This window comes from Meyerozyma guilliermondii, genomic scaffold, assembly GCF_000149425.1.
Source record: "Meyerozyma guilliermondii ATCC 6260 scaffold_2 genomic scaffold, whole genome shotgun sequence".
Lineage (NCBI taxonomy): Eukaryota > Fungi > Ascomycota > Pichiomycetes > Serinales > Debaryomycetaceae > Meyerozyma > Meyerozyma guilliermondii.
This window is the reverse complement of record NW_001809799.1, coordinates 468075-493875: the sequence shown is the minus strand read 5'-3', so window position 1 is coordinate 493875 and position 25801 is coordinate 468075. Positions and strand designations below refer to the sequence as shown.

The window sequence follows — 25801 nt, the reverse complement described above, 5'->3', positions numbered from 1 at the left end:
TGCAAATTAGGTGGAAGTTGTATATATTGAGGCTGTTGAAAGTAAGAATCTAGTTGTATGAATAAGGCGGTTGAGCGTAGGTATTTGAGAGAATTGGAGAATCATCTGAAATTGTCTCAAGTTACTTCTGTTGAGTAAAGTGGAGAAGCACTTGAAAGAAAGAATCTTGGGTATCAACATTCTAGCTTTTATGCAGATATCTGCCTCACCAGTTGCCTGAACTAGTCAAAATGAACTTACCATAACTCTTAGAATTGGTCTTTGTTCGTTTTGAGAGACGAAAGTTGAATACGAATAACTGACCATAACAATTCAGCTACTTCTTAGGATTGGACTTTGAGATTTTTCATCTTCTTGAAACACACTACAGAAACTCTAGTTCAAAGATAGCTCAGACCATTATCTCTACAACTCAATATCATATGAGTATCGATAAGAAGAAATACCCATCGATACTGCTATATTCAAGATTTCCCAATTAGTGAAACTGAGCCAAGACTAAGAACTTTATACAAGACAACCCTCATTTCACACTACGCCTTCTCATCACATTGATCATTCCACTATGTATACTCAACTCCACTGGAAAACGAGACAGCCCAGCCAAGACAACTCAAAGGCTAATTGTCAGTTTTATTTAAATTCCTTTACTGTCTCGTCTCCGCTTCTTCCTCTCTGCCTATGTACATCATTACTCATGCCGACAATGGCTGCTCCTCAGGGTACACTGGAGCCACTGTAGGTTGTGCCGAAAGTCTTTGCATCATCATACCAACACCCTCAAACACACCCAACAAACAGGCACATGTAATGGCCGAGTTTCTAGTATGTTTCCATCCACCTCTCAAAGCCAAAGCTCCACCGGTGAAAAATCCAGCAATAACTGCATTCCATGCATCTTCTCTTCTTCTTACGGCTTTGACAGTACAATCGAATGTAGAAAATAATCCTCCCCAAACTCCAAAGTTTCCTCCCACAACTGGAGCACGGGCTTTGACTGCCGCCATCGAACCGTACATTCTTTCACCATATGGCGAGTTTCTGAAACCTTTGATTCCGTGCCATACGCAACCTCCAATCACTCCCATAGCAAAAGCACCTCCGAAATCGTTAAGAATGACGATTGGACATGGGTCCCTAGCATGATCCGCCGACATGATGATTTAGTGTGAATAAAATTTTCGAGTGCGGGCGAGTGGTGGATGGGTGAGAAATATGAGAAATAGTGAGAGAAATAGTGAGAGGTGAGAGTGAGAAAATGAGAAAGTTAAAGTAAAAAGTAAGAAAGTGAAAGTGAGAGGAGAAGAGTGCATAAGCTCGTATAATATCTATAAATGTAGAGACTGTAGTTCTAGTTTTATGTTTAGTTCGTTATTTTGTGTTTTCCATATCTTCTGATCTTCGTTCAAATAGTACTTCGTTATCGGTGTCGTCTGACAAAACTTGAAAATTTTGGTTGTCTTCATCCTCTTCGCTCTTTGCGCTGGGGCCACCGTGCACAAATGTGTCGTCCTGGTCTTCGTCGTCCTTGTCTTCGTCGGACCCTGGGACAAAGGCATCGTTATTCACCATATTTCTCGCGCTGAGATTGTGTAGTTCAAAGTAATCGGTGTCAATCAGAGGCCCGGTAAAACTCTTGGAACCCCACGTAGCATACCCAATTGACGCTAGAGCCATGAAAGCGGCAATAACCACCAGAGCATAGTTCATGGAAAACCAGGTAAGATGTTTGATCGCTGGAGGCATGCATAGTATAACTGTCAGAAACGCAATCCAAAAGATCGACAACCCATTGATTGCCCAGCCAAAGACCGAGAGCCGGAACGCTCCTCCCTTGATACTTTTTCTGCCGTTCAACATCGATAATAATATAGGAACTCCATTGGCAAGCGCCAAGCAGATAACCGAGGCACCCAAGAAGGCGTTAAAAGCAGAAGCTGAAACTAGTGCTAATAGCGACAAAGCAGCACATACCACCATCGAGAGGTAGAGGGCATTCTTGGGCACTATGCTTTCTTCTATGGCATCAACCTCAACCCACAAGTGTTTGAATGGTAATCCGCCGTCTCTGGCAAAGGCATAGGTTGCACGAGAAGCTGTGGTCAAGGAACCAATTGCTTGGAAGAACAGAGTACCAACTAGCAACAAGGCAAGTAAAAACGAGATGATGTATGACTCTGTAGCAATTTTGAACACCAAATCCATCGGCATCACTTCAGGTGTCTTGTCGAGAAGTAGGGTGAGTTCGGGAAGAATGGTGAGGATTGGAATAATAAAAATAATACCCATGACTCCAGCTAAGAACGTGGCACTTATAGCACCCTTGGGCATATTTCGTTCAGGATTTTTGACTTCGTCGGTCATGGAAAAGAGCATACCGTAACCGGTGAGTGTGAACGAAGAACTTTGCAACCCCACCATAAATGCCACTGGATCTGGCCATCCGGACCTTGAATTATCGAAGTTTGTCAAAATTTCCTTGATAGAATTGGTCCTTTTGGCGTAAAATATGAGCAAAAAATCAATTGCTAGAACGGTATAAATGGACCATAAAATGCACAATTTGTTGATTCTTTCAAGTTGACCTGAAAATTGTCGATTGATGAGTCCACATACCAAGAGAAGTCCCATGTACACCAACAACACGTACAATACGTTTTCCTTGTAGTAGGCGTCTTTAAGTCCAAAAATCGACAAGATAAATTGAGCTCCTGAAAACATAATGCTCACGGCATATGTCATGGTTCCTATAAGCAAAAGCCACCCTGTGAACCATGACGACCGGAGCGAGTGCTTTTCGTTTGCCAAGATAGCACTGAAATGGTAGACACCTCCCGAAGTGGGATATTTCGATATAATTTCACTCAAGCTGAGCACTACACAAAGCGAGAAAAACACCACAATTATCCATCCATAAAGTAATGTAACATTACCACCATCCGTCAACGAGATCCATAGAGTGGACGAGAGCCCAAACGGAACCCCCATGAGTGAAAATCCAAGACCAATCACCGATGTAACCGTCAATTTCCGTTGCAAGTTTTGTTCATATTTGAAGTGTTCAATCTGCTCGATCTCAGCATCTCCCAAAATGTTGTGGAGTATTCGCCCTGAAGCCTCTCCTATATTGTGTCTCCATGCATGGATCTGGTCGGGCATTTGCAAGGAGCGGCGACTGGCGCCGGTTGGTTCGGCCATGCCGGAAGATCAGTGAGGTGAGAGTGAGAAGATGGAAAATGAGATTAGAAAGTGAGAGAAAATGAGAAAATGAGATATTGAAGAAGGAATGAATAACGAAATGCGAAAGTGGAAACAGTGAAAAGTAATGTAGGACTCGATCTGAGAGAATTGGTTTTGTTGCTAAATAATGAGATCAGTACTGTCACCAGCTATTCTATTTGACAGTATTCAGATCTACAGTCTCAGATTAGTTATTCTCAGTATTAGATCTATGTTCTAGTTCATTCTCGTATTAGGTGTACATTCCGTCACTACAACAATTTCTTTATCTTCTTCCATCCCTATTATCACTCATCATCTAGTTTTTTTCTTCGATACCTTTCTCCTTTTTGATCTCCATGCTCACACTCTCGCTGGTTTTTACATGGACACTCACTATATTCTCAATTGTCCGCAATAATCCTCCCACAGGCAAGTTTTTCAGGTCAACCAAGTATCCAATTACGTCGTTGAGGTTGGTAACAATTGCTGGTGTCTCCATTTCGGTGTGGCCGATGACAATGGAAACACAAGTTCCCTTTGCTGACGGAATAAAATAGGTGTTTCTCGCTATGGCTTTCATTTGCGAATACACATACTTGGGCTCACAGCGATTGTCTTTGAGTTTCGTAGACAGCTTGGATTTGGTCAATTGAGCCTGTGACTCTGGTGATGGACGGGCCATTTGAACCATGAATGGAATCTTCTTGTTCTTCAAAAAAAACTGTGCGCCGAGGATATCGGGGAGAAACTTGTGGATTCGGTTATCTGATACCACAAGATCATATTCCTTGAACATTAAGCTGAGTTTCTTGGGATCTTTGGCGAGCGACTTCAATTTGGTCAACGTATAGATCTGGTTAAAAACGTCTTCTGTAGCACTATCTTTTTCGGTGAGGGCATGACGGTAGGGAGTTGAGGGATCTTTTGTCACAAGAAGCACAGATTTGTCTTGCAATCTGCCGATTTTGTTGGTTACAGGGATGATTCTTGGAGTGTAATCTTTTTTGCGAACCATGGGTTTAACAGTATTGATTATGAGGTAGATGGGCTCGGATTTTCCTGCTTTTCGAGAATGTGCTACAAGAGCCCGTATAGACTTCTGGGTCGCAGCCTCGGCTTCTGAACCTAGATGGAACTTGTTTTGTTCCCCCATGGTGAATTGAGATGATTAGCGATGAGCGTGCGATCGATGCGATGAGCTGCGCCAATGCGGGGGAGCGCGAATCTAATTACTGAACGGTAAATTGGCCACCCTTATATTTCTTTTGGAGCTCTTTATCTTTACTTGTGGGAATGCGCTTAGGCCTCTTGTTGGCATTAGGGTGTGTTCTGGAGCCCAGATTTACCATATCACCAGCTGAACATGAAAATCCAAACCAAGTAATTTTGTCGATTCCACTGAAGGCTCCACCGTATCGTCCGGTAGTAGTGTGGCACGGACTCGGGGACAACTACAACTCGTCGGGAATGATCAAAACTGGTGAAATCATCGAAAACAAGTACCCTGGAATCGTTGTCCATCGTGTAAGTCTTGATACGGATCCACTGAAAGACCAACAAAAGTCACTTGTAGGCGACGCTTGGGATGAGTTAGAGTCAGTTTGCGAGCAGATAGGATCAATTCCGGAACTTGAGCATGGTTTCGACATGATAGGTTTCTCCCAAGGAGGACTATTTGCTCGAGCCTTAGTACAAACCTGTCCCAATGCTACTGTAACGAACCTTATAACTTTTGGTTCACCCCATATGGGGGTACTGGAGCTTCCTAAATGTGCCAATGAGAGAGATTGGCTTTGTAAACGACGCAATGAGCTTTTGAAGAGACAAGTGTGGCACGATCTGGTTCAGCATACAGTGATACCGGCGCAGTATTTTCGAGATACTCATGATTACCAAAAGTACGTTTGCCGCTCGAGATTCTTGGCTCCCATCAACAATGAAGCTGACGAAAAGCACTTAGAGTACAAGGAGAGACTCGGAGAGCTAGAAAAGTTTGTCATGGTAGAATTTGGCCAAGATACCACTGTCAATCCCAAAGAAAGTGCGGTGTTTGGAGAAATAGATCCATTTTCCGGCAACGTTATTCCCATGGAACAGACCAATTTGTACAAAGAGGACAACCTTGGTCTCGAGAAAATGAACCACGAAGGAAAATTGACCTTTTTGCGAGTGGACGGAGAGCATATGGATATACCCGAGGAATTTTTCACAGGGTTGGTGGAGCAGTATTTGGGAAATTAGAAAAGGAGGAAGAAAAGAAAATTGCAATTGACGAAAACTACCGTTTTGACTAACTTAAGTCGTTTTCATCTTCTCTTGTTGCTACTATAGCTACCTCGGTCTCGCTTCTTCTCCCCGCAATTTCGCAGCCGATGATTTCGCAGCTAAATTGAGCTTGATTTCAATCTAACTACCAACTGCGAATTGCTAGAAACGAGTGTGCTCTGAACTTTAAATTCAGCTTTCACTTCACCTTCACTTCAGCTTACTTCACCTTCATGATACCGGCTTCATCATACGTATACACTTTCCTGGACAAGACTACAACAGCTACTGGGCCAAGGTTTCCCGGCTCAGTGGTTTTGGCGGAACCATCCTTTAACCAAGACGATTACCAATTGGAGATCGCCTACAGAGCCTATAAAAGAAAAGAAGCACCCAAGAGTGGTCCCAGGGTGAATCTTGTGTTTCATCATGGGGTTGGAATGAACAAAGGTATATGGCATTACCACATTGACAAGTGGTTCAATTTGATTCCCAATGTCAATTATTCCGTTGCAATTGACTGCGTCAACCACGGACAGTCGGCAGTTCTTAACAAGAGCAAATTGGGTCATAAAGTCAGCTGGATCGACTTTGCTAAGGACGTTATCAAGGTAGTCAAAATCGATGAAGCGCAAGAGTTTTTAAAGCCAGGTGCTGTTAACATTTTCTTGGGGCATTCTTGCGGTGGCATGGTTTCCTTGACTTCGGCCTACTTTGAACCAACCCTTTTTGACGCAATAATAGCATTGAACCCCGTTGCTTATGCTGACGAATTGAGCGATCAGCTATTGACTATGGGCATTAATATGTGGCGCAACAAAGGTTCCATAACCAATGAGTATGATGTGGAAGAAGGACAGGACCACAAGCTGGCCATTTATTCGTTTTACAAGACAAAGTCGTTTTTCAGGGCATTTGACGATACTATTCTTCGCAACATGCTTGAAGATGAACATCTTGACTATGATGTGTCAAACAAAGCATTAACTAGCACCCAAGCATCTCAAGAGTACTTGACATTCATGGGATCAGGCTCCAGTATTCGCAGAGCATTTCCTTCGTTTGGTCAAATTGAAACGTCAGTTTACCACATTGTTGGAGAAAAAGATACCGCTCCAGACCAAGCCGTCCAGGCTATTCGTGAAGCTTTAGCAGGTGTTGTACATCCAATCGATGTTCCTGGAGGGTCACATATGTTCAATGCGATAAAACCAGAAGTTTTCACTGATATAGTGAAGAAGATTATAACTGAAAGAATTGAAGTTTTCGAGCAAACTGGCGATAAAAGGTATCCAGATGAGGTTTACATGAAAACGCATGGTTCTGATTATAAGCAAGTATTGACGAGGAGGGCACTAGAAGATGGTTTTGGAAAGCCAAATTTGTAGAGTGCAGCCAGTTTCATCATTTGCAACCAATATGATAAGAATATATTTATTCACTTATGACAAAAATGCTCCAACATACGAACTGACGCCATTAAATTCGTAAGATCATATGAAGAACTACCCGCTGTCATTTCTCATTTCATGTATGCTCTTTTTTCATCTGCCCTCTTTCACTGCTCGCTCACTTTCTCATCGCGAACTCATCTGCTCGCTCTCTCTATGAGTCTCGAGCAACAGGCTCTGGAACGCAAAGCGAGACTTCAACAATTAAAACAAAAACGAACCACCAACCGCAACCGAAACTATGATACAGAGCTGCTGGCAGCCGTAAAAGGGTCGCTGCGACCAGAAGTACTTCAAAGTCCAACAGCAGAAGATTTTGGCAAAAAGGTAGAAGAGGATATACTTGGTGAATTTGATAGGCGAGCTTACGAAGCTCTAGCAGAGCCACAGGAAGAAGCTAGGCAGAAAGTAGTTCACGACGAGCATCTAAAAAAGACAATTGAACCGTATACTAGACAAGCACATGAACGAACTGAGCGAGCGATTTATGAAATAGTGAGAAGAAAAATTGCAGAATGAGACAATTGAACGAAGTTCAATTGTTGAAAATGAATTGAATGTTCGGGATTGAAATTAATGAGATTGAACTTGATGGAATTGAATGTAATGGAGCGAACAATTTAGTGAGTAGATGAGAAGATGTAGATACCGAAGTGAAAAGAAAATGGAAATAAAATAATGTCTATTGAAGGGGTCATATAGAAATCGTCATAACAACAGAAATCATGGACATTTTGTCTGTTCTTATTCAATTTCCTTTTTCCCTCTTATTTCCAACCGCTTCGCGGTTGACTTCCTTCCCGTTTAGGCAGTCTACATCGCCCAATCATGTCGCGAGCCGACACCGAAAATCAATTTCTCGTTTCCTCAACCCAACTACAATGATTTCCAGATTGGCATTGAGAGGTGTCGGTATCCGTCCTGTGGTCTCAAACATGAGCCGCAACGCTCCGGCGGCTATGCGTTTCATGGCTACTGGTCCAGTTGAGCCCAAAGAAAAAGCCAACTCCATCGTTGATGCCTTACCAGGTAACAACTACTTGTCTAAAACCGGAATTTTGGCCACTTCTGCCGCTGCTGCCGTGTACGGAATCTCCAATGAGTTGCTCATTATCCATGACGAAACCATTTTGGTCATTACTTTTGCCACTTTCTCGGCATTGATCGCCAAATTTGTCGCTCCATTGTATACCGAATGGGCCGACGGAGAAGTCAAGAAAGTCAACGACTTGTTGAACGAGTCACGTAATAAGCATGTGTCTGCCGTCAAGGACAGAATCGAGTCTGTTTCGCAGTTGAAAGACGTGGTTTCCACCACCAAACTGTTGTTCGCCGTGTCCAAAGAAACCGCCCAATTGGAAGCCGAATCGTTTGATTTGAAGCAAAAGGCTGCTGTGGCCCAAGCCGCCAAGTCCACATTGGACTCGTGGGTCAGATTCGAACAGAAGCAAAGACAATTGGAACAGGAGCAATTGATCAAGTCTGTTGTGGAAAAGGTTAACAAGGAGTTGGAGAACCCCAAGTTCCAAGACCGCGTGTTGGCCGAGTCTGTTGCTGAGGTGGAAAAGTTGTTCGCAAAGGCATAATAGAACAATACATGAGTAGAGAGGAAGTGTAGAAAGGTGTAGAATGAGAACAATAGAAAAGTATGAAGAGAGATCAAGTGTTCTACAATACTAAATATAGGTAGAAGCTATAGTACGAGTATTCTTCATCTATGGTACTTGCCAACAAATATAAATTACCTTCCGTGCCACACTAGCAAACTAAACATCGATCTCAATCACATAAAATGCTATGATAATTCAAGTGTCAACTCAAACCAAAAATAAGCTTGATTTCAGTTAGTTTAGCTCAAGAGCATTCTATGATTTTCAGTGTTGAAGAGCAGACCTCTTCAAGATTCCTCTAGATACCAAATATCAAGCTTCTTATCGTCAGTTAACCAGAATTATACCACTTTGGTTTTTCAGCTTGTTGCAGTCGCTAATTTATCGCTCTCAATCACAGGTTTCCATGCATGCAAAGAATTATCGTCTCCTACGGTCGCCACGAGCCAGTCGTCATGCAAAGACCAGTCAAAGTCGTTCACTCCTAGCATATGTCCAGCATGGATAAATAAGAGCTTATCGTTGGCAACGTCGAATATTCGCATTGTCTTGTCGCTGGACGCTGAACCAAGTACTCGTCGATGATTGGGGTGCCATTTGATTTGTGTGATGGAGTCGGTATGGCTGGTTATGTGGTGAATGGAATTGGCCATTCTAATGTCTCTTATATCGATTTGACCATTGCTGTCACCAGTCGCAAAAGTGGTGGTTTGACCAGGACAGATACTCACACTGTTCACGGCACAAGAATGAAAAAACGTCGATAAAGCATTTTGCTGGCGAGTGTCGTACAATTGCACCACGCCGTTGTCACTGGCTGACAAAAATAATTTATCGTGGTTGGGAACCCATTCGAGGTCGTTGATTCCAGACTCAGAACTAGTACTCCATATTGGTTGAACCTCATCGTTGTCCTTTTGCATCTTCTGGATATCGTACACACACATCTGTCCGTCCATTGAGCCCGACGCTATGGTTCCTTCTTGTTGACGATTCCAGTCAATTGCAAATATATCGGCGTGCGAACTAGTGGTGCTTACTAGACGCAATTGTGGAGGACTAATGTCTGTGTCGGCCAATGCCGTCTTCACGTTGGCGTGCTTGGTGCGGTCGTACACCAGGACACTGCCAAAGTTGTTACAACTTGCAATTACGTCGGGATTTTGTGGCATGTACCGAGCTCGGTTGACGTCTCCAAGATGATTAATTTTTTGCACAGTGGAAATTTTCTTGGACGAAGCACTGGTAACTTCAAACTCCTGTTTGTCTGCGTGGTAATTGAGTCGGTCAATGTTGACATGGCGCGAGAGATTCGTGTAATAGGGAAGACGAAGAATGGAGATGGAATCGGTGTATTTTCCAAGAGTAAAAGTTCCCACGAGAAGTCTTTGCGCCACGGTTTCGGGATCCAGCGACTCTTGGCTGCCAACTGAGAGTTTCTCGAGGTCAGGGAAGAACTGAACACTCAAAGAAGGCCATAGTAACGGATGGGTGGTGAGATAGTCGTATAGGAACGGCGCGTTTTTTTTCCATATGCGATAATTATCCTGGGTTTCCTGGTCAATATGAGCCTCTTCGGGACCGTCTATAACTTCTACCTCCATCGCAAGTGAAAATAGGGTGCAAATGTAATAAACTGGAAGCGAATAGGCTGGTCCTCGTTGACTTGAATTTCGAAATTTCGCACCGCGAATCGATGAACCAGATGGATATTCGGTTGAATTCGTCCAAACTTGGTACCAAGGAATAGTAAGTCGGTTCTGGTTTCTTTTCCCCACTATTCTAACACAGCTGGGACAAATTCTACAAAACTGAACACCAGAACTTTCGAGACCACGACGATACGGGAGAATGCTGGTTCGATGACTCCGGTGCCGAAGACAGAATGGTGCAATTTATCGCCGAAAAAATCGAGGAACAAGCAATAACGACTAACGGAAACGCTCCCTTCAAGGTCTTGGACTTGGGAACTGGAAACGGACATCTTTTATTTGCTTTAGGCGATGAACTAGAAGAACTCGATGTCAATGCTGAATACACGGGAATCGATTATTCGGCAGATTCTGTTCAGTTTGCCCACCATATTGCTCAGGAAAAGTATTCTCTGCGCCAATTCACTTTCCAGCGAGTAGATCTCTTGTCAGATGATGCTTTTTTGTCAGAAAAATTCGATATTCTTTTGGATAAAGGCACCTTGGATGCTATAGCATTGAACCAGGAACCACTTCCACAATTTGATGGTCGTATAGGAATGCAGGTGTACTCGTCGCAGATTGAAAAACTTATGCATTCCGACTCAATCTTCTTAATAACCTCCTGTAACTTTACTGAAGAAGAATTGACTCACCTTGTAACTAGCGGAACCCTGTTGGAAAAATGGGACAGAATCGAGTTTCCCTCGTTTGAGTTTGGAGGTGCCAAGGGCTCCACGGTGTGTAGTGTTGCATTCAGAAAGGGAAGAGAGTAGTTTTATTGAATCTCCGCAGAGTACATTCTTATTATATGTATGGCCTCGTCTATTTCGTTGCGTCTTTTTTCTCTTTATCCTTGTCCCCTTTGTCTTTTTCCTTCTCCCCTTTCAACTTCTCCACATCGTCATATAAACCATTTCGAAGCTCCTCACTGCCAAACTTCAAGAGATGCTGAACTGGCTTGCCCTCGGCATTCACCGAGTTGACCCTCAAAAACTTTCCTGGGGACATACTGGCTTCGAGCCCTTTCAATAGTTTTGTGTTCTCGCTGATTTTCATGTTGAGGATTACTCTCAACAAGCCCTGTGACCGCATCACCAATCTGGTCTGCTTGGGACTGGAAATGCTTTGGTTGAGATGCAATGGGCCCAAACCGCGTTCCTTCCATCCCTCGCTGATCTTGGTGAGATCCAACTCGAAGAGTTTAGCTGTGCACGTAAATATGGTCCGCTCGTCTTCTTCACCAGTTTTGTTGTCCACTGGTGATAACTCAACCTGCTTGAATTGCTGAGGGGTTTCGGATCTGTCGTTCTCACTTTCTTCGGACTTTTCCCTGGATGCATCTTCGAGAAATGATTTCTTGTTGAGGGACTCCTGGAACGCATTGCCAAATTTGGAGTTGGCTCCGAACGAAGACGTGAGCTTGGGTGTATCGGATTTGTCATTGAGTTTGGATGGTAAAGATTCAAATACATTAGGACGTTTCTTTATATCTTCAATACTTGTCCCGAAAGAACTTGTCGCGCCAAAGACATGTTTTCCAGAATTGTTGTCGCTACTTTTCCCCATAACCACCGAGCTTTTCGAGAAAGAAGCGTTATTTCCAAACGAACTAGTGGCCCCGAAAACATGCTGTGGAGAACTCAATCTGGTATTAGGTGCGGTTGGGGTTTCGTTGGCGTTATTAGAGGAAGATACGGAATTGGCTGGAGTAGCAGGGGTTGCATCAGAACTGACCGTTTTTTTATCTGTTTCATCGGCAGACTTTCTCTTTAAGACCGGTTTACTGGTTCCGGAATTGGTATTCAGATTCGAGGGTGTTGAGGACTCCAAAGTGGAACTCTTGGCTGTTGACGCATCTTGTCCCGTCTCCAGCTTGAGCTTTTTGGCCTCGGGTTGTTCCTCTGGCGCAGGTCGCTTGTGCACAGTATCTCCCATGCTGTATGCTGTGGTTGCTGGAGCTGAGATGAAGGAGTTCGGTTCGAGCCATACACCAGAGACACCCAAACACCACATATACCGGCTGCAAATCTTAGAGTTATTACTCACGTCTAATGTTGCGAACAGAACGCAGATTAGATGCTGGGCGGTAAGAGGTGATGCTCGAGGTGCCGTATTTGGCGTACTTATCGCGCACAGAAGTTTCTGGTGCAGCAGCACGATACAGGCCGTATGCCACTGTCAGACCATATGCTGGTGCCGCGGGCTGCCCGTAAGCTGGAGGTACCATGGAGCCGCCTTGAGTTGGAGCCTGAGCAGACGGATAAGGTGAGAATTTCGGGTTGTCTCTTCGAGTCTTTTGAGGTAATCGGCGTCCACTTGCCGCTGCAGATGCCACAGCCAGATGATATTGACTGGGTTGTGTGTATCCACGGCCACCGAGACCACCACCCAATCTTCGAGGTTTCCAGTTTCGTATCACACGACTTCGTTCGATGTCAACTAGTGCAGTTCTGGGTTTTCTGTCACTACTTTCGGGCCCAATTTTGATTCCAGTGGAGGCGAGTTCACGAACACAGGTGGCTGCGTCCGTATCACGCTCAAATACTACAAATCCATAGCCTTTTGACTTGCCTTCATTGTCCCTGATGATTCGAATCGACGCAATTGCACCAAATCGACTAAAACTCTGAGACACCTCCACCTCTGTAACGTCGTAGTCGAGTCTGGCTATGAATAACGTGCAATATGGGTCTTTCATTACTTCTTTTTCATGCTTTTCAGCTAGCGATGGGTCGAGCCATTCTTCCATTTGTCGCTGGAAAGATTCGGCTTGAGCTCGTTCTCTTTTAGCCCGAGCCTTGGCTTGCTTTTGAAGTGTAGTTTCCACAGCCGTGTCTGTTGTCTCGTTTTCTTCTCTTATTCGTTGGGCATGTTCCTGGTATATTTCCTTCCATTTACTGACAGGAGAAACTGGTTTGGTGCTGCGTTTTTCGGGAGGATAATCCAAAGGTGGGACATGAAGAAGCGGCGGCCGAGGAGCAAATAGCTTTTTTATCGTCGGCGGATACTTGTCTGTGGCAAGAGCTGGCATTACAAAAGTACCACAGGCGTATTCTGTGATGTAGGGTTTTTTTGTTCCTGCACGTGTGATTTAGATCACCCACACTTTGGAATTACACCTGGCAGTATAAGTGCAGTATGGAGCCTCAGGAAGATATCATTCAGTACAACGAAAACGTCAAAGACGAGGACCTTGAAATATTCACACGGTCGCAGCTTTCACTTTATAATGGAAAATCAAAGCCATTGGTTTACGTAGGGATCCGTGGTTACGTGTTTGATGTCACCCCCAACATTTCCAGTTATGGACCAGGCAAAAGTTACAACGTGTTTGTAGGCAAAGACGCCACCAGATTGCTTGGGCTCAACAAACTCAAATTCACGGGAGATATCACTGATAGCAACACGTGGAGCACCGAAGGGTTGACTGAGAAGCAGCTCGAAGCGGTGGACAAATGGATGGACTATTTTAAAAAGAGGTACAAGATAGTCGGTTTGATAGTTGCCCACGAGAACTAGAAGGCAAAGTTAGGTTAGTGATCAAGTTCTTAATCATTTGACCAATATGATCAATATGCGTTAAAGGTGTGGTACGAAAGTTAGTGTATACGAGCAATGAGAAGCAATACGAATGAAGTAATTGAAGAAAATGAAAAGCGCGAACGAGTTCCTTTTATAGTTTACTACCGGTTGCAGTATCTTCAGCTCGGTGTTGTACCGACCTCCCCGGTTTACAGCGCATTTACACAACCGGTTTGCACATTTGCTGCACCCCGGTTTTCTGCGGTTTGCTTATATCCGTTCCCTCGGAACTGGAAGCGACGCGCGCTTGGTAAGCAACGGGTTTTGTGTCATTTTATACATTTGCATCACAACCTTCGATTCTCACAAAACTTCAGAGTTTGTGGTCACTTAAACCTTAAATCCTTACTTGCTTTTGAAGGTAAAGAATCTTAAATTCTTTTGTATCATAAATCACGGATCTTTATCAAGCTACATCCAAAGTTCCCTATCCTTCGTTTCACTCGGGAATCTATTTTTGCCGCATTCCGATCCTCCATCGACTTGTATTGTTTGCGTTTGCTTTCGATATTTTTCGTAGTTACGAGGCTCTAAACGACGGACACGCCATTCAAGGCTGATTTTTATTCGATCTCCAGGTTTTCTTTCTATTCTGGGAAACTTTTCACCCATTTTACTTATACAATTAAATCATGGACGCAGGCACAGCCGCTGCAACTTCCAACGGAAGACTCAGACAACAGCTTCTATCGACTGATTCGTATGCAGATCAGGGTGCACAATTCGATCCTTATGGAATGGAAACTCGCAAGGTTCCAGGGCTGCGAAAAGCCTCACTTACGTCGCAATCAGCCTTGTCTATGAACCGGTTTTTTCGGCGAAAAGGTCCCGCAGATGGTGCTTTCAACGATGATTCTGGCGCAGACGTGCTGGACTTTACTAACGGAGCCAATGTTTCGTTTGACGATATTGCTCATCTTCGAGACCATGGTCCATACGTAACGGGCATGGGCAGACAAGATACGGCGCCTATCATACCGACCTTAGGAACTGGCAGTACTGGTGGAAAGTCGGTCAACAACGTCCAGTACCGGAAACAAATGAACCAGCAGAAAAAATTGGCATTGGCTTCAAGTGCTCGAGCAATGTCGATGGGTGGACAGAACCCTATGAATCCACCAGGTGATCCCAGAGCCATGTCGATGGGTGGATTCAATTCTATGAACGATCCTCGATCTATGTCGTTGATGAGTGCCAACCCTATGAACGATCCGCGCTCAATGTCACTTATGACCGGGAACCCAATGGACCCTCGTACGATGTCCATGGGTGGAAATATGCCAAATGGACTAAATGTTACAAATGGCCCAAATATGCCAAATGGTCCTTACGGTGTTCCTGCCAATGGCCGCGCAATGTCTATGGGTGGACCCCGTACAATGTCTATGGGCCAAAGACCCCCAATGGCTCAGTATGGTCAGATGCCTCAAGGTCAACCACTGTACCAACAAGGACCTCACGGACAGTATAATTCCCAGCAATATGGACCATACGGCTACCAACAGCCTGGACCTGGTCAACCTGTTCCGGGTCAACAGGGTCAATACGGTCCGCGCCCAATGCCTTTGCGCCAAGGTCCTAATGGTGCCGGTCCAAGGACAATGTCGCTTACGAGTAATGGAAATATTTCGCCCAATAGGATGCCGCCGAACCAGCAATTGCGTCCTCCTGGACCAATGGCGCCTCCTATTGGTGTCAATCAGAACCAGCTTTACTCACGAAATCTCATTGGTTCCAATGGGGAAATGTACCAGCGAGTATCGCCCACAGAATCACAGGGTGATATAACACAGTCGAGCGACTCATTGATGAAGGTTGAAGAGGAAGAAGAACATGTCAATAATGACAATTCGCACCTTTCGAACGAGGACGACGATGTGGTGTACAAGTTCAATGAAGAGGACGAAACCGTGTCCCGCAAATCGACATTACAAAAATCCAATTCGATGCGTCTACGCAAATTAGACTTGTTTAACCATGACAGACAACCCAGCAAATTGGCCCAGGACGAGATTGACACACCAGTTGATATTGATAATGCGTCGTTTGAAACCAGATCGTTTGAAAGCACAGAAGGGGATCTCAATGTTAATACTTCAGATAACCAAAATTGGAGATCTGACATAGACCGCGAGCAAGAGATTATGCCCTCTCCCACGGTAGGCGGTACTCCACAAGGTGCTGATGGGTATAATGATCCACTTCCATCTCCTACAAAAGCAAGGGGTCTTTCTGAATTACCTGAAGACCGTGTCTCGCATACACTACCCAGCAAACCATCAATACGGCTGCTTGTTACGAACACAGCGTACCAGAACTTCCGTCCTCCAGCGAATGATTCAAACCTCACTTTGGGAAGCTCCAATTACTCAGATATCAACACCCCAAAAGACGAGTTTGTCAGCGGTAGTTTTGCTGATTCTGGAGATCACAACGACCACGATGAAGATGAACAAAGAAATAGCGAAAAAGCACACCGCTGGTCTCAACAGGAGACAGCTCCCACCACAGCCAGTACGTCTCACGGCTCTCATCGCTCAGAGGACCACAACCAGCATGCTCGTGATGTCGACCATATCAGTGTCTTTGACGACAAATCTTCTCAAGGGTTTGATGACCGTATTTCCAAAGATTCCAAGAAAGAAGCAGATAAGCCTCGTTTGCTGAAGAAAGACACAGCGCCAGAAAGTCCTCGTGAAACTCGCTCGGAGAGCAGACGCTCGTCACGAACGTTTTCCCTTACTTCCAACATATTCAAGCGGTTGTCTAAATCAGGAAAGCGGTCCAGTTCTGTGTCAGAAGAGCCCGTAGCAGGGGCCCCACGTCGCATGCCGTCCAACGCAACTCCATCTAGTGCCTCTGGTAAGGTGCCAGAGAGCAGCGGGGTCAAGTTCACCAAGGAGGAGTTGGGTATAATGCAAGAAAATGGAGCGTTGCTCAATGAATTGGAGTTGGTGTCCACCGAGCTTGCTTCTTCGATTCGTCGTGAAGTGGCATTGGAATACCGTCTTCAGGGACGAGACTCAGGGCAAGCAGAATCAGACTTGTTGCACGAACTTACGCAGAAGCTGAAGGATATCAGTGACCTACAAGAAAAGCTCAATAAAGAAAGAAGGCTCAGGTTTATAAGTGAAGAGCACGCATTGTTCCTCGAGAACGGTGTCTCACCCAGCCCTCTCAAGCTCAACTACGAGAAAACCGAGCTCTACAAACAGTTGTTGATCAAAAACGATATGGTGAATCAATTGCAGGACAAGTTGGCCGAGTATCAAGACAAGGACGAATATCTGCTGTTGTACGAGAAGTATCAAGACTTGGTGAAAGAACACACCGATCTTAAATATAACGTTATGCCTGAGCTTGAACGAAGAGCCAAGGGAGTGCGGGTTCCAGCAGACAGAGGCTTGATGTTGGCGCCTGGAGAAGAGGACGATTACAGCCAGGCGCTGGAGATTGCCAGGCTTCAAAGCCAGCGTGAGGATCTTCGCGAAGTTATCGGCAAAATGCAGCAGCAACACAAGATTGAGATAAACCATGCTCACGAGAAGATACGCAAGCTCGAGACCAAGCTCCGTGACATAGCACTCATCAATGACAAGCTTACATCACGAATGGACTCGAGTTCTGCTGTTGGATCCAATAACTCACTGCAGCAAAATCTCCCATTACCAGGCGGAAAGCTCCAAGGCTTGTCGATTGTTTCGCCAAAAAAGACCATCTTTGACTAGCCAAACCAAGAATTAAGAAACGCCTACTGGCTTCTATGTCATCATATTCACAACTCTTCATATAGTACATACGATATACGCCCATTACACCCACCACGCGGCCGCCGGTGCAGGTCGCCTCCACAAAACTTCAACATTCATCTCCAACAACATGTCTGGTGCACATACCATATCGCATCTTTCGGCCGGGCTCAAATCGGTGAATATAGGAGACCAGCAGCAGAACGAGGCGAATCTCAATCTACTTCAACAGCAACTAGAAAACGAAGCCACCAGTCAAACACAACAACTGAGAATAACTCAATTTTTTGCCCAACAACCAAGTGACGGATACACACTTTTTTCGCATCGATCAGCGCCCAACGGGTTCAAAGTGGCGATAATATTGTCTGAGCTAGAACTTCCATTCAATACCATCTTTTTGGACTTCAATCATGGCGAGCAACGTGCACCTGAGTTCGTCACCATCAACCCCAATGCTCGAGTTCCTGCTTTAATTGACCACTTCAATGATAATACCAGTATCTGGGAGTCGGGAGCCATAATATTGTACCTTGTTTCCAAGTACCTTCGTGATAACGGTGAGTGTGCATTGTGGCTGGATAACATTGTAGAGCAGTCGCAGATTTCTTCGTGGCTTTTCTTCCAAACTTCAGGCCATGCACCCATGATCGGCCAGGCGCTTCACTTTCGCTATTTCCACCTGTGTCCGGTCCCCAGTGCCGTAGAACGGTATACAGACGAAGTTCGCCGAGTGTACGGCGTGATTGAAATGGCGTTGGCGGAGAGAAGGGAGGCATTAATTATGGACCTAGACGTCGAAAATGCCGCTGCTTATAGTGCTGGCACAACACCCTTGTCTCAGCTGAGATACTTTGATTATCCCGTGTGGTTGGTAGGGGACCGGGCAACGGTAGCCGATTTGCTGTTCGTGCCATGGAATAATGTGGTGGACCGTATTGGCATAAATCTCAAGGTTGAATTCCCTGAGGTGTACAAATGGACAAAATACATGATGCGCCGGCCAGCGGTGATCCGGGCGTTGCGAGGAGACTGAGGTTTATATAAAATGGATTCGGTACAAAGTTAAACTTCTCTATTTTCCATTTTTCTTACTATCTTGTTACTGTACATTATTTCCCTTGGGCCCTCAACGAGGTCACTGCTTCAAGATTATTAAAGTTGGTGGTCACCTCGCCTGTTTCCGCTGCTTTGAAAGCAGCAACTCTGTCTTCGTGGTCCAAAGTTTCTCTCCAAATTCGTTCTTTTTCCATTTGAACGTGCAACTTTCTAAAGTGAATAAAAAACAAGATAGTAAAGAAAATACCAATACAGGCCATAGCAACGAATGCCCAGATGATATGAGGATCATATAAAGCTGGGGTAATGGCCAAAGAAAGCGCAGAAGAAATAGCTGAAGCAAATAAGCAAAGTGCCATTACCAAACCTTTGCTTTTTGGAGGAGCTCTTGTATAGGCAATTTCGTATGAAGTTGTCATTGCAAAACATTCAGAAGCTGCTTGCAAAACGTACAAGGAAACTTCTTGCCAGGCACTTATAGGCGAAACACCTTTCTCACAATTGGTAGCGTAGTTTCCACAAGGTGAAGTTTTGTAGATTTTGTGCTGGAGAACAGCACCGGCAACTTGAGCCATTGAAGCAACGAAGAAGCCAAATGTTATACGGTAAACAGGCCGGAAATTGATCTTGAATCGTCTTAAGGCTGGGTAAACTGCCAAGTCCAAAATTGGAATCAAGACGATAATTGTCAAAGGATTGAAGTTGTTGAACAAATCGTTGGGAACCCCATTGAGAGTCATGGAACCAGCCTGGGACGTCTGTACGGAACCAAGACCATTATCGTTGAGAAGATAGATTGGATAATAACAGAATATCTTACAGGCATCAATAGTCTGTTTGACGTTTAAAACCCATTGATCGTTCCAAGTAATGGGAAGAGGTTTTTCCACTGGGGTGCCTCTGAGCTTGTTATAAGTTCTGGAGATGAACGAGGGTTGTTCCTTGTAGAAGGTTTCACCACGCTTTTCCATTTCCGTTGGCGCAGCATAGTCCCAAAAGGTGCCGTTTCTGAGTCTCTTGACCCATCCTCTCCTATAAGAGACTCTAATAATTTTGGAAGCATTGGTCAAAACCGAGCCCTCTGGGGGAGTGTCAATAACCACCGTCTTCAAGTACCAGAAAACTACCGGCAAAATAAGGTAAATGATAATAGGAATGAAAAACGCAAACCAGAAACCAATTCTTCTTTCAATGTACGAAGTTGCCAATTGAAAGAAAGCACCAATGTTGATGGACCAATAAAAGTACAATGTGATTCTTTCCAATGTCTTTTCTCGATCAATTATAACATGTTCACCACTTGGCAAAACCTTAACCACATCGTGCTGTTCCTTATACTGGTCCATCAAAAGAGGTAACAAGTTAGGCTTGATAAACCCAGTTCCAATAGCCAATGTGATGATTGCAAAAGCCAATGGAACGATACCATGTCCCTGGTCAATAACTTGAGGAATTGCAGCAATCACAAACAAAATATGGGACACCAATCCAGCAGCAATTCCCACCCAGATAGCCTTCAATTTTCCAAGTTTTGTATCGGCAACGTAACCACCATAAAGTGGGAGAAGGTACGCCAAGAAAGCCAACAAGTTTGTCATGGCTTGTGTGGTGGGTAAACCCATATTCAAAGCTCCCGGAGAAATATTTTCACTTCCTGGACCAGCCATAACCTTACCTGTGGTAGAACCGGGAGGTAAAGGTCTTTGAATAAAGTTGGACAAAATACCTTGAACCGAATAGTACGAAGCTCGCTCAGCGAGTTCAGCAAGACACAAAAAATAGCATTTCCAGGGAAGATTGACAATAACTCTTCTCAACGTCTGTTTCTCATGGGCGGTGGGCTTGCGGAGTCCATTGGGATTGTACTCGTCTATGTAAATGTTGGAGTATTCAGGAGAGTCTTCGTTACTGTATTCCTCATCTAAATCGAGCACACGGCTTGAAGAAGCAATATCATGGTTCTTTTCTTGTGAAAAGTCAACCATCGTATGATAGTTAGAAATGGGCTCTTTGGTGCAAATATATACCCGAACAACTTGGGTGCAAAATTCTGGAACAAAGGTGCATAAATCGCACGGCACCAAAAGTGGGCGCCATTGCAACCGCTTTATCGGAGGGGCTTTAGGATTATTGTGGTGTCCGTAGCAATCGGCAATCAGATGCGAATGCAGCTTAAAGATTGCAGCTTACACTTTGCATTTAATTGTGGCTGATAGTGGATTGTAATAGCTCATAGGATTGTAGTGGGCGTGCTGGGGCTTGGAGTGGGCTGTAGTGGCTTCTTTTAGTCTTGATATTTTTCGTCGTTTTGCACCCTGTCAACGTCAAAACGCACGTCATATGCATCTCGTGCATACCATACCAAACTGCAAAATTATCACCGTACGAAGTTTCAAGAACTTTTCATGATTATGCCATTCCTTCTTTTACTGAATCGTACGCTTATCGGAGGGCTTAGTATCTTGGCGTCGACAAAATATTTCCAAGAGATAGCGGGCGGTGCGGCGCTAATGCAGGGAACCTGCGGCCACATGTCTTGGGTTGCTTGTGTGGAGTGCAATAAGAGCCGGGGAAATGGCCGAAGACACGGCGTTTTGAGCAGGTATCCTGTGTATTTAGCATATCGTAGGAAATATTTTTTAGAAATATGGCGTATTTCCTCATTCGTCGATGATACGGGATTACCCTGGTTATCGCTGATTATGGGTAAGAAATCCTGATAGACCAAGAAAATTTCTTCACTAACTTGAGCTTACCGCCAAGATTCCAGGCTTTTACACAAACTTTATATCTAGCAATTTTATTAATCTTCTATCATGAAAAAGATTTCCAACCCTCAATAATTTTTCACTCTTTCCATCTTTCACTTTCCCCTATCGCACAATTCTTTCGGCAGTAGCATTGTACTGTCCAGACTGGTAGTCCCAGTAGAACGTCAATTCTTGAGGAACATCGTCAGGAACCTTACAATCTTTCACAATGTCGATACCACTTAAACGCTCAGCAACATAGTTCTCAAAATCTGAAAGCTTACAGGAGAAGCCTGGTCCATCCTGACACTTTGGAACAGGAACAACTGCATCGTTGATAATGAATCTTACGTAGGTTTCGTCTCCACACTTTAACTTTTCAGTAATGGTTCTGGAACCCATGGGAACCACATTCACATGGTGGTACATGTCTCTGAAGCGGGTTTCGTTGACGGGTAAAGGTTCAAGTGGATCAAACAAACCAAGAGCAGCATGGAAAATTTCAATATCAGTATCGTGAGTAAAACTCAACCAGATTTTGTTGTCTGATTCAGTTTGTTTCAACAAAGCCAAAGAAGCGTTCAATTGAATGGCCCCTACGGTTCTGGTGAGGTTTCCTCCAGGTCCAGAGGTGTAGTAATACTGAAGATCACTGGCATAACTGTGCAAAACCAATTCGTCTTGAGTAAAGATGTCGCAGAATGGAGAGTATCCAGTAGCACTGAGCTCATAGGCACAAAGTTGAAAGAGGTTAGAAACATCCTTAGTAGTAAGATTCAAACCGTCGTTACCATCTGTCAACCGCTTGACGATATCTTGGGTATAATTGCTAGGAAATTGAGCTATAAGTTCATCGTTGGACGAAGAATTGAAAGCCTTACATCCCCACCGAGGTACAAGAGTATTAATTCCAAGAAAATCTTCCTCCGAGAGAACTACATGGTCAACCGACTCGTCCAGATAATCGGGACCAAGGAATCCTTGAACAAAGAAGTTTCCAGTGTCGTATACTCTTTTAGAAGCGGCTGCGAAAACTGGTAAAGTTTTGTTTTCGTTGTACAAGTGGTTGTACTTTGCTCTGAAAGCAGAGCCCGCCTTAACTGCGGTATCGTAGCCAGTGTAAGGAGAATTGGTGTTCCAGGGTGTGGTTTCCAATTCGTAGTTTTCTTCGTTTTGAACATAGTAGGTGTAGTCATTCAAAAACGATAATGGACCGGTAATGGTTTTGTTGTAATTTTGAAGTTTTTTGACCAAAGCATGTTGCTGTTGACCAGCAGACAACCCAGGAAACCTCTCGCCGTGTCTCATGTACAATTGAACCAGTTCCACCGTACATTGTTCAGGTACATTTGTGTCAATTCCAAAGCCCTCAAACTGAATATAAGGCCCAGCGCCTCCAAGGTACTTGACAATGTTGTACTGGTCTCTGGCGGCTAGCTCGGGGGTAGCAACATCACGATAATTGGATGCGAGGTAGAGACCGGGAACGAGAGCTTTTTGAATAGCGACCATTACAATTGAAATGAAAATGCGACTCAATTATTCGAAAGAATTCAGAATGCGACTTGAATTTTTCAATTCAATTCAGTCAGGATCAATTGAGTTTGGAATCAATTAGTAGCGTTGGGGTCGCTTTATATAGTGCTACCCATGTGGGTTATGAAAAGGAGTATACAACGTGCATTGACACAATGCACCATGCGCCGCACACACCACTACATCGGGTCTTAATTAGGTACCTATTGGGACACCAATGCACTCTATACGTCTAATTATTTCTTCCCCTTTTTTTTGACACCTTTGCCTTTGGTTTCCTTACCCTTTTCCGTGGGTAACACCACTTTGAGCTTGTTGACCGTGAAAGATCCCATCACATCGTTGGGCTTAATTTCGCTAACCAATGCTCGCTCATCGGGCCAATCGACATCCATGTCGGTGCGGCTCTGGTCCAATTTACGAGTGGTGAAGTAGTGCAACGTTTCATTGATGCTCTTACCCTTCTTCGCCATGCCTGGTTGAATCTTGACCTTGTACTTGAACTTGTTGAGTGAATACCATGGAGCGAAAACTGGAACTATTGCAACCAATTTGTCGCTCGGTTGAGGTTTCGCAATGAAACTGTCAAGAATATCCAAATAATTCACCATGCTAGATTCGTCTTCGTTTACTTCTTCTCTCATATACTTGAGATACTCTCTTTGCTCCTGCTTGGCCTTTCTTGTTTGCTTCAATTTATCATTCTGCTGCTGTTGAGCTTGTTGCTTGTCTTGGTCAGCATTCTCTTGTCTCTTCTTTTTGATCTCTTCAAGCTGCTTCAAGGTTCCAAGCATTTCCATGCGTAACTTGCGCTCGTCTTCATCCTGGTCAGCATACTTCTTTGCAGCTCGTTTCATTTTGGACCGCTTTCCTCTGGTCAATTTGTGGGGTTCATCTAAAGAAATGGAAGAAGTAGTTTGCGAAACATTTTCAATCTCCAGAGCCAGAGACCCAAAGTTCATGTCTTCCTCTTCTTCTTTTTGTTCCTCTTTCTCGTTCTCTTCTTCTTTTTGCTCTCTTTCGTTTTCTTCCTCCTTGTCCCTTCCCAAAGAAAGAGTCAACTTTTCAAGATCTTGCTTCGTATTGTCCATCACAACTTTGAGCCCACTTTCATTCTGCCTTGTAATTCTAGTTTCCCCATACTTCTTTGTGGTGTCGTCGTCACCCAAGAAATAGAATCCAAGACCCATCACGAGCTGCGTAGGAGGAAGAAATTCTTTTTTCCCTTTATAATTGAAGGTTCCTGAAGGTACGAGACTTCCATCGAAATCGAGTTTTGTAACGTCGTTTCCAGCAAGAAACCATGGCGATGTAGTTATCTTTCCATTCCAGGCGGCAGAAGCAGACATTGCAAACATACCTGCTTGCATCAACGTATATGGTGGTAGAGCTTCACCTCTGTAAGGGTTCTTCACCACCACCTTCAAAGAGCCTTCAATGTCTGAAGATACGAAAAAATCATTGTCGCTGAAATGACGATAGTATATCATGTCAACTTGAGCGTCGTCTCGACCGGCAATACACAAGTATCCCTCGCTGGAAACAAACCAGAAAAACTTCTCAAACCAGTACTTGGGTCTTACCTGGCGCAAGGTTTCGTTTTCATTTTTCAAGTTTTTGGCAAGATCTTGCTCAATTTTCTTCTGGGCATTACGAAGAGCCATGTCAGTGTTCTTCTCGACTTTCTCCTGCTTGCTTTCAGCTTGCTTCTTGGACTCAAAGTATGTTCTTGCGTTCGCAAATGGCGAGAGCAGAAGGTCTATCCATACTGAGAGTGCAGGAATTTCCTTGGATTTGGCCTTTTTCGACATCCTTTTTGGTGGGGTTTCGTCTTCAGACTCAGAACCCGATTCAGATTCAGACTCAGATTCGGTTTCGGATTCGGAACTAGTTTCAGAATCCAGCTCGCTATCGATATCCGCAGGATCGTACATAGAATCTGTGTCTGGCAACTTTAACCCAATTTTGTTTTCGGTCAAATTCAATGGAAGTTTGATTGTTTTGGCAACAGAATTGCCTCTAGACTGCTCAAGCTTGATTAAGCTCTCAATGTTTGCCCAGTCCATTTGCTGGTCGAGCAAAGTCTGGACCGAGGCTATGCATTCAGAAACCAAGTCTGCGTGGTAAATTATAGCATCTCCTTTTTTGGAGTTCATTTCCTGTTGAATCCGCAAATTGTCGATTTGCTTGTCTCTTTCCTCGCGAGCATTCAAGAGCCTCTTTTTGGCATTGTGTTTCTGCTGCTCCATGCGTAGTTCATGCTTCTTCGAATCCAAGGTGGAAAAAAATGTATCGACCGTTTTGTTGTATCCTCTAATTTCGGTGAATTTAAACAGCTCCAAGTTCTCTTTATACGGTTTAAACGGGTGGAATTCGTCGTACAAGTACTCGAGATCCTTGTTATCGTCACTTGGTTCAAACGCTGGGTTTTTCTTGGAAACTATAATGCCAGTAACCTCCGTCCCCAAAGACGAAACCAAGTTGCGATATTCATTATCTGAATTTTTCAACGCTTCAACTACCGATTCGAGATCCTTATCTTCGAATTCAAGACAGCTTTGGTTTCCTACCACACCAACATAATGCAAATTTCTAAGAATCATCTCACTTGGAAGATGACTTGAGTTGACGAAAAGTAATTTGTGAAGAGAATAAACTTGTTTTTTCTTCTTGGACAGCGAAGGATCTTGTGCCTTCTTATGGATTGCTTCTCTGTGCAGCTGGATCCATGTCCTAACCTGATCAGCCGAAAAAGTTTGGAGCTTGTCCTCCAGCAGCTCGGTGAATAAATTTTTGTCAAACATCTTGTAAGTCTCATTTACGGCATAACGATCGTTATCTCCCTTATCCGATACCATTCGTTGAAGCGACAAGATCTTTTGC

The 25801-nt window shown here is 44.2% G+C and overlaps 17 protein-coding genes across 17 annotated transcripts; 8 read left to right on the top strand and 9 right to left on the bottom strand. All coding sequences in view use genetic code 12, as the record gives it.

Moving 5' to 3' along the window:
• Positions 1–681: 681 nt before the first annotated feature.
• Positions 682–1146, top strand: PGUG_01458 (uncharacterized protein; the record flags this gene model as incomplete). Its single annotated transcript, XM_001485737.1, has 1 exon — positions 682–1146. One exon carries the CDS (start codon positions 682–684, stop codon positions 1144–1146), a length of 465 nt encoding a protein of 154 aa, XP_001485787.2.
• Positions 696–1157, bottom strand: TIM17 (protein transporter; the record flags this gene model as incomplete). Its single annotated transcript, XM_001485736.1, has 1 exon — positions 696–1157. The coding sequence occupies one exon, from the start codon at positions 1155–1157 to the stop codon at positions 696–698; it is 462 nt and encodes a 153-aa protein (XP_001485786.1).
• A 214-nt stretch (positions 1158–1371) lies between these two features.
• On the bottom strand, positions 1372–3198 carry TPO5 (Tpo5p; the record flags this gene model as incomplete). Its single annotated transcript, XM_001485735.1, has 1 exon — positions 1372–3198. One exon carries the CDS (start codon positions 3196–3198, stop codon positions 1372–1374), a length of 1827 nt encoding a protein of 608 aa, XP_001485785.2.
• Positions 3199–3538: 340 nt separating this feature from the next.
• Positions 3539–4375, bottom strand: PGUG_01455 (uncharacterized protein; the record flags this gene model as incomplete). Its single annotated transcript, XM_001485734.1, has 1 exon — positions 3539–4375. One exon carries the CDS (start codon positions 4373–4375, stop codon positions 3539–3541), a length of 837 nt encoding a protein of 278 aa, XP_001485784.2.
• A 140-nt stretch (positions 4376–4515) lies between these two features.
• PGUG_01454 (uncharacterized protein) lies at positions 4516–5463 on the top strand (the record flags this gene model as incomplete). Its single annotated transcript, XM_001485733.1, has 1 exon — positions 4516–5463. The coding sequence occupies one exon, from the start codon at positions 4516–4518 to the stop codon at positions 5461–5463; it is 948 nt and encodes a 315-aa protein (XP_001485783.2).
• Positions 5464–5720: 257 nt separating this feature from the next.
• On the top strand, positions 5721–6875 carry PGUG_01453 (uncharacterized protein; the record flags this gene model as incomplete). Its single annotated transcript, XM_001485732.1, has 1 exon — positions 5721–6875. The coding sequence occupies one exon, from the start codon at positions 5721–5723 to the stop codon at positions 6873–6875; it is 1155 nt and encodes a 384-aa protein (XP_001485782.2).
• A 788-nt stretch (positions 6876–7663) lies between these two features.
• ATP4 (F1F0 ATP synthase subunit 4) lies at positions 7664–8524 on the top strand (the record flags this gene model as incomplete). Its single annotated transcript, XM_001485731.1, has 1 exon — positions 7664–8524. The coding sequence occupies one exon, from the start codon at positions 7664–7666 to the stop codon at positions 8522–8524; it is 861 nt and encodes a 286-aa protein (XP_001485781.2).
• Positions 8525–8907: 383 nt separating this feature from the next.
• Positions 8908–10152, bottom strand: PGUG_01451 (uncharacterized protein; the record flags this gene model as incomplete). The annotated part of the gene is made up of 1 exon (XM_001485730.1): positions 8908–10152. One exon carries the CDS (start codon positions 10150–10152, stop codon positions 8908–8910), a length of 1245 nt encoding a protein of 414 aa, XP_001485780.2.
• Positions 10153–10433: 281 nt separating this feature from the next.
• On the top strand, positions 10434–11015 carry PGUG_01450 (uncharacterized protein; the record flags this gene model as incomplete). Its single annotated transcript, XM_001485729.1, has 1 exon — positions 10434–11015. One exon carries the CDS (start codon positions 10434–10436, stop codon positions 11013–11015), a length of 582 nt encoding a protein of 193 aa, XP_001485779.2.
• A 49-nt stretch (positions 11016–11064) lies between these two features.
• Positions 11065–12255, bottom strand: PGUG_01449 (uncharacterized protein; the record flags this gene model as incomplete). The annotated part of the gene is made up of 1 exon (XM_001485728.1): positions 11065–12255. The coding sequence occupies one exon, from the start codon at positions 12253–12255 to the stop codon at positions 11065–11067; it is 1191 nt and encodes a 396-aa protein (XP_001485778.2).
• A 25-nt stretch (positions 12256–12280) lies between these two features.
• On the bottom strand, positions 12281–13273 carry PGUG_01448 (U1 snRNP complex subunit; the record flags this gene model as incomplete). The annotated part of the gene is made up of 1 exon (XM_001485727.1): positions 12281–13273. The coding sequence occupies one exon, from the start codon at positions 13271–13273 to the stop codon at positions 12281–12283; it is 993 nt and encodes a 330-aa protein (XP_001485777.2).
• Positions 13274–13380: 107 nt separating this feature from the next.
• On the top strand, positions 13381–13761 carry PGUG_01447 (uncharacterized protein; the record flags this gene model as incomplete). The annotated part of the gene is made up of 1 exon (XM_001485726.1): positions 13381–13761. The coding sequence occupies one exon, from the start codon at positions 13381–13383 to the stop codon at positions 13759–13761; it is 381 nt and encodes a 126-aa protein (XP_001485776.1).
• Positions 13762–14456: 695 nt separating this feature from the next.
• On the top strand, positions 14457–17552 carry PGUG_01446 (uncharacterized protein; the record flags this gene model as incomplete). The annotated part of the gene is made up of 1 exon (XM_001485725.1): positions 14457–17552. One exon carries the CDS (start codon positions 14457–14459, stop codon positions 17550–17552), a length of 3096 nt encoding a protein of 1031 aa, XP_001485775.2.
• A 151-nt stretch (positions 17553–17703) lies between these two features.
• Positions 17704–18609, top strand: URE2 (Ure2p; the record flags this gene model as incomplete). Its single annotated transcript, XM_001485724.1, has 1 exon — positions 17704–18609. The coding sequence occupies one exon, from the start codon at positions 17704–17706 to the stop codon at positions 18607–18609; it is 906 nt and encodes a 301-aa protein (XP_001485774.2).
• A 76-nt stretch (positions 18610–18685) lies between these two features.
• Positions 18686–20617, bottom strand: PTR2 (Ptr2p; the record flags this gene model as incomplete). The annotated part of the gene is made up of 1 exon (XM_001485723.1): positions 18686–20617. One exon carries the CDS (start codon positions 20615–20617, stop codon positions 18686–18688), a length of 1932 nt encoding a protein of 643 aa, XP_001485773.1.
• Positions 20618–21505: 888 nt separating this feature from the next.
• Positions 21506–22894, bottom strand: PGUG_01443 (histidine phosphatase family protein; the record flags this gene model as incomplete). The annotated part of the gene is made up of 1 exon (XM_001485722.1): positions 21506–22894. One exon carries the CDS (start codon positions 22892–22894, stop codon positions 21506–21508), a length of 1389 nt encoding a protein of 462 aa, XP_001485772.2.
• Positions 22895–23154: 260 nt separating this feature from the next.
• PGUG_01442 (uncharacterized protein) lies at positions 23155–25776 on the bottom strand (the record flags this gene model as incomplete). Its single annotated transcript, XM_001485721.1, has 1 exon — positions 23155–25776. The coding sequence occupies one exon, from the start codon at positions 25774–25776 to the stop codon at positions 23155–23157; it is 2622 nt and encodes an 873-aa protein (XP_001485771.2).
• Positions 25777–25801: the final 25 nt, after the last annotated feature.